The sequence below is a fragment of the Camelina sativa genome, chromosome 20 (assembly GCF_030686135.1).
Source record: "Camelina sativa cultivar CO46 ecotype springtype chromosome 20, ASM3068613v1".
Classification (NCBI taxonomy): domain Eukaryota; kingdom Viridiplantae; phylum Streptophyta; class Magnoliopsida; order Brassicales; family Brassicaceae; genus Camelina; species Camelina sativa.
The window spans coordinates 6,144,189-6,160,157 of NC_141899.1; the positions used below are offsets into that span (position 1 = coordinate 6,144,189).

Below are 15,969 nucleotides of genomic sequence, written 5' to 3' on the forward strand. Positions count from 1 at the left end.
CAAACATGAGAGCCAATATGGTGACTCTCAAGAAAACTCGACCTTGATCTCACATTGAGAAGAAGCTCTACAAAGCATTAGCAAATCCGTGGAGAGCCGCAACTTTTCTTTGTCGTCTTTTGCGGAGGCGCAAACTTTAACGAGCTCAAGACATGACAACTCCTCCAAGAAACGCTTCATTCGGTCCAGCTCTTTGATACTTCCTTCGTACTCTGTTATTTCTAAGACCTTCACAGGACATGAAGATAAACGAGAACATCCTAAGAAGCATTCGCACTCAGATACAGGATTATCATGGCGCAAGATACCCTGAAGCAAGAGAAAAGTTTATTAGAAATTGTAAACTGCGTTTTTCCAACAATATTTTCGGGTTTTGGGATCATACCTTGATGACAAGAGTGTGTAAATTTGGAGCTTTCTTCAGCAGAGATGGTAGAGACGAAACAGATGAACAGAAATCCACTTCAGATGTAATAGTTAAATGTAAGAGGTTTGCGAACATAGGCATTGCTTCATGGAAGATCCCAAAAATCTAAAACATAAATAAAAATGAACTAGTCATCATCAACAAATTGCAATCTTTTGGAACATTAACATTTTTTTATAGTAACCATTACAGCAAGAAACAAAACAGTTACTACCTCCACAGTTTCAGGACATGATAAGTTGAGGATCTCGACATTTCTTAATCCCCTTATCAGATTCGATGGATCGCAATTATCAGGACCTCCCTCTTTCATTGTAAGCCCTATCTTAGCTTCAACAAGGGAGTCAAGATTAACAACTGGATACTGAAGCTGAACAAAATCAGAGTATTCCAAGTAGACAAGATTTGGATTATCAAAACTCATGCTCCCCAACTCAACACTAAAACCGATACATCCAATAGTAAGTCTCTTAAGGGTTGGACAGGAGAAGATGTGAGAACATTTCCAAAGTTCCCACGCAATATAAATCATGATCAACTCCTCAAGTAAAGGGCAAGCAGAGATAAGCTTTTCAAATGCGTCAAGGTTATAAAATGTAACGAAATGAAGAGAGATAATCTTAAGAGCTGGAAGAGAAGCATCCTCAGGAAGCATAGGAATTTCGAAACGATTCAGTTTCAACTTAACAAGTGTCTTGCAAGCAAAGACCTCGAAGATTAGTGGTTCTTGAGCTTTTGCGTCAAGATGAAGATCCAAGACACCACGGTTCAGCACATTACATATCCAACGGTTGGTATGAGCTGAGCCAACACCAAGTCGACATTTCAGAGTGAAACTCTTTATGGCGGAATTGCCTGAAACAGCCAACACTCGATCCACGAAATCCATGAAATATCGTCGGTGATCAACGAAAGGCAAGAATTTTCTTGGTTTGGTAAGGGACAAATGGAGATGTGGTGTGAAGGCAAACATATCACGCCATCTCGTGGAGAGAACCGAAGTTGAAGCAGCTTCATCTATCGAGAGGAAAGACAAAATGCGGATAATAATCCCATCTGGTAGATCGCTGATCCTATCCATTCTTTCGCTTACAGAACCCTTTCTACTAAAGGCAGCATCATCGGAGAAACATCATAGCATTACACTATTTGAAGATGAGATTAGAAAACTTCGGCACCAGAGGAAACATTCCACAGTTTTACTTCAATTTAAGTTCAAGAAGACGTGCGTTCCAAAACTAGTATTCGGACGTGGTCAGCCAGTAGTCAAGAGATAACAAATATTTAAATATCCGTCCAGATTTTGGTTTTGTTTCTATTTGGCATTATAATTAATTTCAAAACTGAATCTAATATATATTATGTAACAGATCCAACCCATATATGAAAAACATGGAAGAGTCGAAAGATTAACACAACAAATGAAAGAACGTTTTTGTTTTCACGTCTTAGAAAATGAACACAAGTAATAAAACTATATATGATGCTGTTTTGTTTATTCATCGAATATCTAATACAAGACGCACTTACTAGATCAATCGAAAGAGTTTTGCTACTTTTTTTTCTTCTTCTGTACTGCAACACACCATTTATTGTCTCTCAAAAGCTTGCGGGGATTCAGCAGACATGAAGCTCACCGCATGGTGTTTGTGTTGCTTTTGGAATTTAGTCATCAGCTGGATCTTGTGGAGATTCTTCAGCACTACGTTTGATTGTAATGACTGGACATTCTGCATGCTTCACACAAAACTCACTCACAGTTCCAACAAATACCCTGTCCAATAGAAACAAGTGTTGAATTGATCACACAATAGTCTGTGATTTTAAGCTCAAGCAAGTACACACGATTACCGTAGTATAATCTCTAAAGCATAGGCAGTGTTTGATGCATATGATCACACCTCGTAAAATAAACTGCAACCCTATCGGCTGTTGCATTGAATCTAACAAGATAACTCATTCTTGATCTGTATTTTTTTCCCAAACGCAAATAAGGCAGCAATAGAAACTTTTAAATCTCCCTTGATTGGCATTTTCAAATCGAAAACATGGTTCTGGATGGTGAGAAACCATGCCAAAGTTTATTGATACAGGTCTAACTATAAAGCAATGATAAGTCTACTTGAGGTGTGTGTGAGAGAATTGAACATACTTTTGGAATGGGCCGAGACCACGACTTCCCACAACCAGAAAATCTGGCCTGACCCGCCTCACTTCATGGCATATCACTTCTGTGGGATCACCTTTCCTGATCCAGGCCTCGCACCCAACCTTACAAGTTTCCAACAACTTACATGTATCAGAACCATCAAAAGTTTATTGTGATACATACAAGTCAGAGGCATAAAGACTCATGAGTTAAAAAAAAGAGTCATTTTTACCCCAATCTCATGACATTTATTAACGAAAAACTCAAGAAGGTGAAGTCCTTTAGCCTTGTTACGCTCCCTCATTTGTCGGAAATCATCAGGAGATGCATATATACTATCCATATCATCAAAACCTGCTTCCCAATTCATGATCAAAACAAGTAAGATCACCAAAACAAAACTTGGCAATATATCGCATTGTTCTCAATCAAAGGTAAAAAAAAAAGTAACATCATGAAGGAAGCCTGTTCTGTAATATCTCTAAGCAAATCCAAAACACAATCAACTAACATAATGAGTAATCTCTAGTTTTTTTAGCCTTGAGAACATATAGAAACACCAAATTTAGCCTCAGGACCCTTAAACAGATACAGACTCAAATTCCAAATATCAAGAAATTTTTATAATTAGAGGATCGAGAGAGAGGGAGAGATAAGTAAACCATCTTCGTCCTGAACTTGAACGTGGAGCAAGAGAAGCTTGAAGCCAGAGGTATTAGACCGAACGATCTTCTTCAGCGTCCACTCGAACGCCTTTTTGCTGCTAATCGACGCGTGTGGATAGCCTTTGAGAGTCGACTCGTTCACAGCCACCATCACTCGAGTCGGCTCGCTCTCCATATCTTCACTAACTCGTTCTGTCTCTCTCTCTCTCGATCGTTTACTAAAGGCGGGGAAGAGCGAGCGAATGAACTGAATGAGAAACACAACTATGTCAGGCACAAGCCAAAAAGGTGGAAAGGGTATTGTGCGCGGTCGGTGTAACATTAGAGCACGATAACATTATTATTTTGGGTGTCAACTAAAATGCGCACGGTCGGTTACGAGCAGACCTTTTTGTTTTGTTAGTGGGTCTCGTATCTAGGCCCAATAATTAAAACTATTTATGAACGGGCCTGTTGATTGATATATATAAAGAATATCCGAATTATTGTGTTTTCTATGATGTTTTGAGTTTGGTACTACATAGGCTAGTAACATACGAATACATAGAGAAATTAAGAATCCATATACTAATAACAATGAGGTTTAAATATTATCACGTTATATGAATCAAAACTTTAAAGGAGTCTCTAAGAATGCGAACAGGCCTTGAGGATATTGTAATTAATTGGATGAACAATTTTTTGCAGGTATATTGTCATTTATGCGAAAACGTTCACTAACGCAATCTATCATATAGAGAATATATATAGAACAGATAATTAACTAAAAAGATTCACATTATATATATTTATTCGAATATAACTAAAAATTCTACAAATTGATCATCGTCAATCATTGAATTCCAGTGAAGGAGACTCTACCAAATCCAAGATGACCAATCTGATACAACTCTAACCACACTCTCTCGGCTTCAACTCTTGCACTTATTCTCGACTCATCATTATCTCCTCCTCCTCCTTTAACCGATGTCGTTTTCTCCCCATTCTCTTCCTCCTCCTCCTTTGTCAAACTCCCATCTCTCTCTACCACAAACCGGTGATCATCATAATCTCCGCCGCCATAACATCCTCCTCCACCACCACCACCGCATCCGCATTTCTCTCCCCCCTCCGTTGTCTCAAACCGGAGGTGATGATGGTTATTATTATTATGATGATGATGATGATACTCATCTCCACCACCATTGATCTTTCCCCGCCGTTGTCTTCTGTTGTGAGGTAGCTTCTTCCGCTTCTTCTTGCTCTTCCGGCCGCCGCCTAAACACCGTCGTCCTATCATCCACGGGACCTTGACGAAAGTAAGAGTAAGAAGGTTTATGATCGCACATGGACAGCAACAAAGCGCTACACAGTCAGCAATCGCAGCCGCCGCCCACGACCGGCATCTCTTGCCTGAGCATTTGGTCTCGTCGTCGCCGTGGTTGTAATGCCGTCGTCGACGGTTGTCCTCGTCGACGGCGTCGTTTTGATAGTGGGTCCCGCCGTGGTTTCTACGTGAAACTCGATGCGGGTTTTCCTCCATCAGCAGAAAACAAAATCTTGGCTACAAATAAATAAATAAACAGAGAAAGAGAGTTTAGTCACTAGACTGTATATGTAGTAGTAGTAGTAGTATTAAATTTATGGATCAAAGTTTGAAAAAAAGTTTTTTTGCTTATACAAGTTGATACGTATAGGAAATAGTAAAAGATTTTAGAAACAAAAAAAAAAAAAACAGAGATGTTTTAGGAAACAACAACTCGAGATTTTCCATGCACTTTCACTTAATGACTCCAGAGTCCAGACAGTTCAGGTTTTTTAGATTCATTACTCCCTCACGCTCTCCTTTCGTGTGCGTGTGTAAACCACGACATTAACCGACTTCGTTCTCTTTACTTAAAAACCAATTTTAATTTCGTTTACAAGTTAAATGTAAGAAAAGAAAGGGAAAAATACGGTTTAGACGGTTTGCTGACTTTTGTCTAATGATGACTCTGGTTTATAAATTTGAAGGAGCGCGTGGGAACGGATCCATATTAGTGTTATGTTTTTGTGGGGTTTTTTTTAGCATCGGAAATATTAAAGATTTTGAAAGATTTAAAAATGAACTTCTTCTAGGGATATGTAATGAAGTAATGATTCTATAATTCGAGGGGAGCGACCTTGTAGTTTTTTTTTTTTCCTTTTTTTGTTAATTATAGTTTTAAGTAAGGTTCAAAAAGTTGTATTGGAATTAGCATTTTCTTTTATGTTGTACTATGATAGAAATTATCATTTACAATTATAAATTGTAATTTGAAGATATATAAGACATTTTTAAATAATGGAAAATTGTTGTACCAACAAAAAGTTATGGTGATTGCTATTATAATGATTAAATTAATAAGAAACTAATTAAAGATTAATGTGGTAACGTGGATGGTTAGTGGGAAGGATTCTTTTTCACGTGGATTGTCGGCTCTTCTTATGGCCCCAATTACTTGAACCGTAATAAAATACAGCTTTATGATATACTAGATTGTGAGGTGCATTAACAGTTTAAACCTCCTACTAAACTTATGAAACAATTGTATAATCGATAGCCCTAGGGGCTAGGACTATCTATAAAATAATAGTCCTAGAAAGTCTAATAGGAATCTCCCCGCAATAATTTTCAGTAAACGATACTAATATAGTACTATTATGAACTACTAGTACTTAATAGTACTTATTAATGGGGCTATTGAATTGATCATGAATATGTTACTTCTGTTACTGTATTTAAGATGTTGCTTTTGACTCCTGCAAAGGTTGTAGAGTAATTTATAGTACTATATTTCTGCTTCATCTTTATGAAAGCGAATATCGTAATCAAATATTTTCATATTTATACCAATTTTACAAACCATCTTAGACTCGTAGTGTTTTTTTTTTTTTTTTGATAAAAGATCTTCTTCTCTCGCAGTGTTTGGATCGGATTTGTGTTTAACAGATTAAAAACAAACAAACATTTTTCTTTTTTTGGTCAACAAACAAATATTTTGATTTTTCCTTTTCCATTTTTATCGGAGTGGGACCTAGTACTATTGTCCCTTTTCACTTGTATAAGGTAAAAAGTGCAAAATGGTGGGTAAAATTTAAAAATGTAATTTGCATGTTTATATGTACCTTATATATATATATATATATTTGTATATATCGATATCTTTGTTAAAACTCAACTTCGTTATCTATGGAAATTTTCATAAGAAACCATAAACTAAACTTAATTATGACACACATGCAACCTAAAAATCCGCCTAATCAAACATATTATTAGGGTTAATTATAAATAAATGAAGCTCTCCGGAGATTTTTGGATCAACGATGAGCTCTATAGCTAAGTAAGATTATATATATAATCGTAGTTATGACCATAATCGTAACTGGAATTTATAGAAATTGACCTCAACTAAGAAACGCCAATCGAAAATGATGAGTCATAAGAGAAATGTAGAGATCGTAATGGATCATTACCTTGGAGAATTCCTTAATTTGCTTTCTTTCCGGAAATATATAAAAGATCAACAGGATTACATTTTCATTTGCTATGTTCTGTTTTGCTGTGTATATTGTAGTAATCGTAAGATATGATATGTGGTGTTTTGTGGTTTTAGGCTTTGGTGCGATGGATATGGTAAAGGAATGAAGGAGAAGATGGAGAAGAAGAATAATTAAGGAGATGATTAAGAAAGATGTTTCGGTCAAGCAAATGCTCAATTTTTATACATATATACTTCTATTGCTCTCTCTCTCTCCTGTGTGTGTATATATTTTTATGTGTGTGTATATATTTTTATAAACTCTCTATCAGAGACCTATACATACATATAAGGGCATCCTTAATGGGAGAACTTTTTTTATGTTCTTAGATTAAATATATAGTGAAAATAATCTAAGATCAGTAGTTAAGATCTTATGTTAAAAAAATGGGGAAACTAATTTTGGTGTTCTTAGAATAATATAATATTCATAAATATTTTACAAATTATAAAAACTTTTAAAAAATTATCAATATACAATACCTTCTTATGTGAAGCATGATCACCATGAGAACCAAATTCAATATACAATACCTTCTTATGTGAAGCATAATCACCATGAGACATGTTCATCCTAGCAACATTCATCCCAACTTCAGCCAATTTCCATATCATCTCTCTTGTGTTGGTAGAAGGACCCACGGTGCAACAATCTTTGTCTTCCTCCTTACTGTCGGCTTCGACCACATCCCTACCGATGTATCACCAAACTGCTGCATCTCCAACAACCTCTCCAACTGCTTCGACCACATCCCTACCGATGTATCACCAAAGTGTGAGTGTCATTGTTTACCTCTAACAGCTGCAGTATCCGTGGCTGCACTCTTCACTCGACGTGAACACTTGTAAGCGTTCGCCAAGAGACTGTTCATGGCAATCAAACTCCTAAAGGCTCCACTCGTACTCACTGCGTGCTTCAACCATCTTTCTCTCGAGTTCAGCCTTCAACTCTAATGTCTGTTTACAAAAAACAAGTTATCTCCGACTTACTGATAACAAAACCAAAAAAACACCAAACACGCGTAGCTTAAAACATAACCAGAGATTCATTCTGTTCAACAATAACAACTAATCTGAAGTGATCAGCTCCTCCCAGTCAACTTTAAGCTTATCAATATGAAGAAAAGAAGGAAGCTACTAGCACTTCTCCCATGGCAAACTAACACACAGAGCAGTTAGAAGGAAGCTACGATTTTGTTGTGTTTATCACGGCAGACCCACATATATATGCACCTTCCAGTTTGCTTAACACGCAGAGCAGCTAAACAGCTTGACTAATACCACACTCAAAGAGTAACCAACTGAATTGACCATACATACTCAACCCTATAAACGAAATTGAGAGGGATTGACCATACATACTCAATCCTATAAACGAAATGGTTGACACACATGCTTCGAGATCCAAAGATCCAAAGATCCAAAGATACGTACTCAATCAGATAGATTTCTCAGACAATTGAAAACAAAAGAACAACCAAAACTATTGACATCAATCAAAACTATTATTTGCTGGACCACCACCAACAACAACAACAGCAAAAGAAAATAAAATTTCAAAATTGACATCAATCATTGAATTAACAATGCTAAAAAAAACCCACATTCCCATCTTTCAAAAGTCTAAGAAATTTCAAAGAACCTGGGGAGCGAAGAAGGTCCGAATTCCGATCAAGCTGGGAGCGAAGAAGGTCCGAATTCGCGGCAGCGGAGAAGCACATGGGGATCGTCGGAACCCGCCGAAACCGAGCAACCACCACGGAGCCCCGCCGATGCTCGTCGTCACCAATTTTTGGTCTTCTTAGAATCGATTTCGAAGAAGAATGAGAGAAAATAATATTTTCCGTTCTCTCAAAAAATTTTCAACCAATCACAACACAGGAAACAAAGAAGAACTCGGCTATGGATCAGTTCTATCCCAAGATCAAAATTTTTGATCTAAGCACACTGTTTCGTTTTTTAATAATATAATTGGATAAGAACATGGTAATTGTTATCCCATTAAATATAAATTCACGTGTACGGAGCTTAGTAAATTACTAAATTATAGTTACATTTTTTTTTATTTTAGCAGCTGAGTAATAAATAATCTATTTGAATGAGTTAAACTGTTTCCATATGCTTAACTGTTGTTATAAAATCCGCCTAAAAAGTAAAAACTTACGACTTATAGGTTAACCGAAACTTACGACTATATTAGTATTTGTTAGTTTTGATTATTTATTATTTTACACGAGAGAAATACAAAATCATATTAAAAGCCGAGAAATGTGTGATATGTTCAGAGATTCAGTGATTTACGATAATGATGATCAAATAGATTCAAATATCTATAATTCTATATAAGTGCAAATTAGTACATAACAACGAGTCAACGAGTAACGACAATGGGTGCTTCAATTTGAAACAAAATAATGATCTCCGAAGCAAAATAGTACTAGTATTTTTTATCGCATTTATACAGTATATAATACTTTTTTTCTTTGGTAGGAAGTATATAATACAATATAATAATGTATGAGGTTCGCTAAGTATTTTTAAATGATACGATGATGTAACTATGACTGGATATATATTTTCAATCAATGTATATATCATACCAATAAGAATATTCGTGTTTTTTTCAAAATAATTCGACGTTATGTACGTGTACAATATCTTTAATATATATATAGAGCTTTTCCTATTTATAGGTATGTTACGTACGTAGTAGCTGAGCATACAAAATTACAGTTTTCTAAGGTTTTAATTTTGGTATGATGGTCTAGTATAGGCGATTTCTCGAGGAAACCCTTGAGGAACATAAAGAGCCGATAAATGTACTATAGTAAAGCATTAATTGGTAAATGGTAAACGGTTAATGTAATCAGATTATTTTTTTTCTTGATCCTGTTACATTACATGACTTGGTACTCCTTAAAAAAATGTAGTTTTCGACTCGAACGGTACTTGATATTATGACTGTGAAATGAAACTATTATTACCTGCGGGTAAAATTCGGAATCAGACATGTATGTAACTTCTTAAGAGTTAAAACTAGCTAGTTCTCTCGTTACTTTACAAACAATGACATTGTGATCCCGATTCCCGAATATACGCATATATCAATTTTTGGCAAATAATGCCATATCTTACATAGAAGTTCGCTTAATATTCCAATTAGCATATAATGGCCTCGAGGCTCTCGACAACATGAGGGTTGAAAATTGAACTACCATTACATTATAAAACTGTGTTATAGACGATAGTTAGGGGGTCGACACTTCCATGGATCTATTCAAAATGATTAATGTTTGATTATTATTATTTTTTAACTCTGTAAGAAAAAGAAAAAAACAGACTTTCCATTAAAAAAAGTGCTAGTATTGTATATTTGTGTTATAACGACCATAGGCTAGCGGGATTAATTTAATTAAAGGTAAGAAAGATATCTTAAACAGCTTGAAAATTCAAGTATTTTTCTCTAGTTTCACATAGTTGTAATTTCTAAACCGGTTCGAGTTGTGACTTGTGAGTGATAGTAGTATGAAACCATTAAGAACGAGTTTTTGTACGAATTTATAGAAATTATCGGAGCTTGGTGTTTGATGAGTCCCGAAGACAGAGAGAATCAAATCATGGGAACTCGGCCCAATTTATGTTGCTTTCCATGCATTCTCACAATAATTTTATACTCCCTCCGTTTCATAATATAGGATGTTTAGAGAAGTTTTTTTGTTTCATAATATAAGATGTTTTCAAGTTTCTATGTAACTTTTAGATTAGTTTAATACTTTATATTATGCAGTCTTATTTGTGATTGGTTAAACTTTTTTAAAGTGGTCATTTCTTAAACTGCGTGTTTTACTCAAAACATCTTATATTTTGAAACGGAGGGAGTAGTATATCTTTATTTATAACACTAAATAAAAAGAACAAATACCTAAATTAGAAAATGTGAATTCATTTACTAATAAATTTGAGTGACTTCTAAGCAAATCTGAACATTTCATTGCTAAAGTTGTGCCTAAAACTAAAAGTATCCTAGAGTAGTGTATGCACTTAATTAGGTTGCGTTCAATGATGGATGTAAAGTACGATGGTAATAGTGCCATGAATACGTACATTAAAGTTCATACATTTCAGTGATGCATTTAGGAGTTGGTACGTACTACGTAGTTATTGCAGAGTTGGTATGTTCAGAGCCGGCTCAAACTTTTCTTGCACCTTGTGCCAAATTTTTTTTTTCTCCTAATTTACAGGTCTTATTTTTAGATTTTCAATATTTTGGGGTTTTTTTTGTCAAAATATGAAACATTGAAGAGCGTAAAGACCTTATAATTTTTTCTAAAATATTGTAACATGGTGCAAATGCACTTTGTGCACTGGGTCATCGCCGGCACTGGGTATGTTAGTATAATTTTAAATATTCAAATAGTTTAATTTCACACCTTTTTAACTTATTTATTAGTATCAGCTTAACTCTTTTTTTTTTGGTTCAAATCAGCTTAACTCTCTGTTTCGTTTTTTTTTTTTTTAAACATCTTGTTGTGATTTTCCGTGCGTTTGAACTTTTAAAGTATCAGCGTCGTTCACGCCTATTACTCTCTGGTGCTGCCTTTGGCGTGACTTTGTCTTCAAAAACACTTTGCACGTGCATTCGACTCTCAGATCGCCACGTCGGAAACTGAGATGCTCTCTTTTTTACATAGGAAGATAACAAAAAATAATGGAGAAGAACAAAAGAAGAGTGTAAACTCGCTTCGCCGCCAGGCTGCACACACATCAGTAGTCGTCATTCGTATGTTAATCATTCGTTCTGCTGCTTTTTTACTAACTTCACCAATTATATAGTCACACGTATTATATACGTACTCAATAGCTCGAACCAATAGCTTGTGTCATGTGATGAACTGGATGAACCGGTTGCGTGTTGGACGAACCTTTTATTAAATCATCTTTGATGTTGAGTTTTATTTTTGGTTTTAGTGTTAATTTTAATCTTGAGTTACCAGAAGGAAAATAATAATTTTCTATGAATCAACCACAGAAAGAAAAAAACCAACTTTATAAATACATAATGCAGAATCATAAAACGATTGTCATTTTGCACCAGCCTTAACCAAATTTACGTATTGTTGAAATTGTCTTTTTTTTTGGCTCGTTATTGACTTATTGTAACTTATCTATAAAAGGAAAAGAAAAAATAACGCTTTGAGATTTTGCACCGGCCTTTCAGCGCAGCGCATACCACCAACTCTAACCGCCCTTGACAACAACCTCCATCCACACAAACCACATTCACACAACAACAATTTAACAATAATAGTGACCATTTCTTTTATTTTGTCAATACTGATTATTATTATAAAAAAAATAAACTTATGATAGTAATCACACAACATTAAAAAAAAAAAAAAAAAAAAAAGAATAAGAGCAGACATCACATCATTTAGCTTAGAACTACTCCTTTTATTAGATTTTTTTTTTTTTTTTTGTCGTATCTAGTTAACTCTCATGATAGCAACTTCGTAGAGTTCTTGACATAAGATCTAGTAGCTTTTTATCTGATATTTGTAAATTAGAAGGAGAAGCTTCTTCGTCTGCGTTTGCGTCTGAATCGCTGCTGCTACCGCAAATCTTTTCGACTTGAACACCAATATCTTTAGCAAGATTTTCAGCACCATCTTTAGAGAGAATGGTGTCGAAACTAATGTATCTACCAAAAGCGGTTTTATTACCCAAACCTTCCCACAAGCATACGTGAGCTTTAGCCAACTTGTTCACATCCATTGTCGCTAATATTCCGTGGTTATACATCTCTTTTGCTCCTAAATTTTTGCATAAGAAATTGTAAATAAATCAATCAAAATCAACAACTTGTGTTAGCTGTCTTTGTTTCTTTATCGAATGGACCACCCGTGAACTACGTACACATATATGATAAATTGATAATACTATGTATATATAATATAACATTGTTTTTGGACGGTTGCTTAAGTTTGGATTCATAGTCATTATTTTATGGTTCGTTTTTATTTACCTTTGAGATAAGCCAAGGTTGAAGTGGAGTTATGGTTGAAGAAGTCAGGACCAGTTATAAGAGCAGGACATATAGTTGCAAGCTTTAATCCTTTTGAGTCTGCGATTCTCCACGCAGCTTTCTCTGCTTTCAGTTTTCCAAGTGCATACCAAAGCTGTGGAATTAGTGCAAAGAGTGTTGTTAATTATTATGCTCTTCCTATAAATGTTTTGAATCCAGCTAGAGCTAAATTATGTGAAAATTATGATTTTAAAATTTTAGTAACCTTATTATCGATACAGAGTTGTTCATCGCTCCAGCTCTCCTCGTTGATAACAGAGTGATCAAGATTGTTTAAAGAACTGTTTTGCAAAGCACATGCTAAGAGAGATGATGTGAAGACACATTTTCTCACTGACGCTGTTCTTGTGCACGCTTCTATTACACTCTCGCTCACTTTTGCTTCTAATTCCGCCATTGATTTCTGCAAAAACGTTAACGATGAAAATGGGTTATACTTCCATGTGGCAACTTTAATCGTTAGAACTAGTAATTAAAAAAAAAAAATTAAGACAGATTGAAAATGACAAATAAATATCTATATATAAAACTCCATAATAGGAGTAGCTAGTACTTTTACACAAAAAGTAGGTACTGATTTGTTTGTCATGTTATAATGATCTCATGGTGGCCTGATTTTGAGAAAGCAGGGTTTTGGGTACGTAGACGTTTCAATGAATAGTAGGCATATAAGGGGGTATGCGTACAATTCACATCGTAATCAGACACTTACACAAACCCTTTTCTAGATAGATGTCCCTGTCAGTAGGTAGACAATGGTAGTCCACAGTAACTCTCATAAAATAAATTAACCTATCAATCTAGAAGTGTAGAAATTTTCATAATGTTAATTAAAATACTACATGACTCTCTTGTGGATCAGGTGGTTGAGGATGGAATTTGTCAAATTGTCAACAACAGAAAGAAAAAATCACTCAAAAAAAAAGTTTAAAAAAAAAGTTTCAATCTATTAAAAAGGAGAAGTGTTGAAATTTCACAATGCAAGAGTTATCACTTAAGTTATGAAAAGCTATAAAAATCTTCCAATGTCAATTGGTTGAAAATGATATTTCTTTCCACAAAAAAAAAAAAAAGAGAAAACAGAACCCAAGCAAGGAGACAAAAAGATGGTACAAAATCTAGATTTTCGAAAGCAAAAGATTTAAGAGCATTGAAATTTATGGTTGAAAAAAATGTACTTGTCCAACAAACATTCAGAAAAAGTAAGGTACTTGCTACGTGTGACAAGAAATAAGAACGAACCTACCTCAACTCATAACCACTTTATTAACAAAAAAGAAGGGCCACTAAAAGGTATTCTAGAAACGAAACCTTGGACAAATCATCTCTAAAATACTCCTTCTGTATCATAATACTTGATGTTTTAGAATTTTTACATGAATTAAGAAAAACATTTAATGTTTAGCAATAAATGTATTCTTCATTTATAATAACATATTTTTATAATTATTAACTAATAATATTTCATCAAATTTTTAAATTCTCATTTAATGATTCTTGAAATTTGTAATTTCTTAGTATTAATTAATAAAAATATACAGAAAATCATCCTTTGTGATACAAGAAAAAATTCTAGAACATCAAGTATTCTGATACAGAGGGAGTAAAATTTAAATATTCTCTTAATTTGACACACATCCACGAATCTACACATTCTCACCTGACACGTTCGCCACTTAACTGTGTGTTTATTCAAAACGAAACAAAGAAAAATTCTATCTGAAACCTTATCTTTCTGAATAATAATACTCAATAAATAGCATGTCACGAAGAGTTTTAAACTGGATCAATGAAATGAAACTACTAACTACTCAAGTCACACTCATGTGCATTAAGTTCGGTGTCGTCGTACTCGTACGTACTCATGAGTATACGTATCTCCATAGTTACACATAACACAGTGTCTAGAGGTAGGATGTATGAAAATGAAACATACCGAGTATCCTGCGATTCCAGCGGGATCCACGAACGCACTGGTGTGGAAAACGCCAGCACAACCATCAAACTCTCGATCTCTGTTAACCGTGAAACCACTGACGTAATCCTGTTGTTAAACGACGCCATTTCAGCGTCAGCTTCCATCTCACTCACTTTCTCTTTATCCTCTGCATTTTCCAAGTGGTGAATTAAAAATCAAACTTAATTCCTCAAAAAGACTTAATTGGACAATTTCTGTAACTCCAAGCAGAATTTGCAAGAGTTTTTTTTTTTTAATTTTACTTATTCTTTTTATACACAACAGACTTTAGTTTTTTACCAAAAAAAAAAAGAAACTTAGATAAGTAACTCCAGGATCCAAGCATTAATTCGTTAACATATGTACTATTGTACTACTACTAATTAAGAATTTAATCTGTTAATATTGAATTAAAGCAAGGAAGGAAACAACATCAAAATACCAAAGGAAACTGAATCAAAATAGTGATTAATTTACCAAATCGATCGAAGAGTAACGATTAAAATTTACCTGGACAATCAACGACGATTCTTACGGAGTATCCATGAACAAGAAGCCGTTTAACAATGGCACGACCAAGGTAAGAGACACCACCAGTAACACACACCAATCTGTTTCCAGCGTCAGAATCTAGATCCATCGCATTTCTTGATTTACCACCAGCACCACCACCACCACGAGAGCCTCCAAATCCGTCGTCGTCTCTCCTCCTTTGCACAGCGGCACACATGAAATCCTTAAGCTCCGCGGAGAACGTTTCTGTCGCACGTACAATCCTCATATCCGGAAACTAAACAAATGAAGGAGAGTTGAGATTACTCTTCTTTTGTTCACTGTCTTCTCTTTATGAATCTTGTTTCGTTGGCTCTTTTAAGTTCACAGAAGGTAGATAGAGAGAGAGAGAGAGATACACAGAGGATAAAGATATCTGGAAGAAGTTATATATATATAGAGAGAATGAACAGAGGCCGTTACAAATCACACGAGAAAAGTTTGCCAAAGAGTCTTGATATTTCGAAGAAAGACAAGTGTAATAATAATAGTTTGTTGTTAACAAACAACAAAAAGACAAGTGTAATAGAAATCATCTTTATCAGCTCGGCTTGGCTTCCTTTTATATTATACGATCTCATCTACGGTGTATATCTAT

The 15,969-nt window shown here is 34.9% G+C and overlaps 3 protein-coding genes and 1 pseudogene across 4 annotated transcripts; all 4 read right to left on the minus strand.

Annotated features, from left to right (window-relative positions):
• Positions 1 to 27: 27 nt before the first annotated feature.
• Positions 28 to 1,594, minus strand: LOC104772260 (F-box/LRR-repeat protein At3g58980-like). The gene is made up of 3 exons (XM_010496892.3): positions 642 to 1,594; positions 386 to 532; positions 28 to 309 (listed from the first exon to the last, which is right to left on the minus strand). Exons 1-3 carry the CDS (start codon positions 1,506 to 1,508, stop codon positions 28 to 30), a joined length of 1,296 nt encoding a protein of 431 aa, XP_010495194.1. The 5' UTR covers positions 1,509 to 1,594.
• A 255-nt stretch (positions 1,595 to 1,849) lies between these two features.
• On the minus strand, positions 1,850 to 3,595 carry LOC104769707 (universal stress protein A-like protein). The gene is made up of 4 exons (XM_010493980.3): positions 3,239 to 3,595; positions 2,809 to 2,930; positions 2,580 to 2,698; positions 1,850 to 2,201 (listed from the first exon to the last, which is right to left on the minus strand). The coding sequence occupies exons 1-4, from the start codon at positions 3,561 to 3,563 to the stop codon at positions 2,093 to 2,095; spliced, it is 675 nt and encodes a 224-aa protein (XP_010492282.1). The 5' UTR covers positions 3,564 to 3,595; the 3' UTR covers positions 1,850 to 2,092.
• Positions 3,596 to 4,000: 405 nt separating this feature from the next.
• On the minus strand, positions 4,001 to 6,998 carry LOC104769708 (uncharacterized). The gene is made up of 2 exons (XM_010493981.3): positions 6,716 to 6,998; positions 4,001 to 4,784 (listed from the first exon to the last, which is right to left on the minus strand). The coding sequence occupies exon 2, from the start codon at positions 4,761 to 4,763 to the stop codon at positions 4,074 to 4,076; it is 690 nt and encodes a 229-aa protein (XP_010492283.1). The 5' UTR covers positions 4,764 to 4,784; positions 6,716 to 6,998; the 3' UTR covers positions 4,001 to 4,073.
• A 5,096-nt stretch (positions 6,999 to 12,094) lies between these two features.
• On the minus strand, positions 12,095 to 15,746 carry LOC104769709 (cinnamoyl-CoA reductase-like SNL6; annotated as a pseudogene). Its single transcript, XR_015592871.1, has 5 exons — positions 15,330 to 15,746; positions 14,799 to 14,967; positions 13,068 to 13,265; positions 12,803 to 12,956; positions 12,095 to 12,590 (listed from the first exon to the last, which is right to left on the minus strand). The product of XR_015592871.1 is annotated as a cinnamoyl-CoA reductase-like SNL6 (transcript).
• Positions 15,747 to 15,969: the final 223 nt, after the last annotated feature.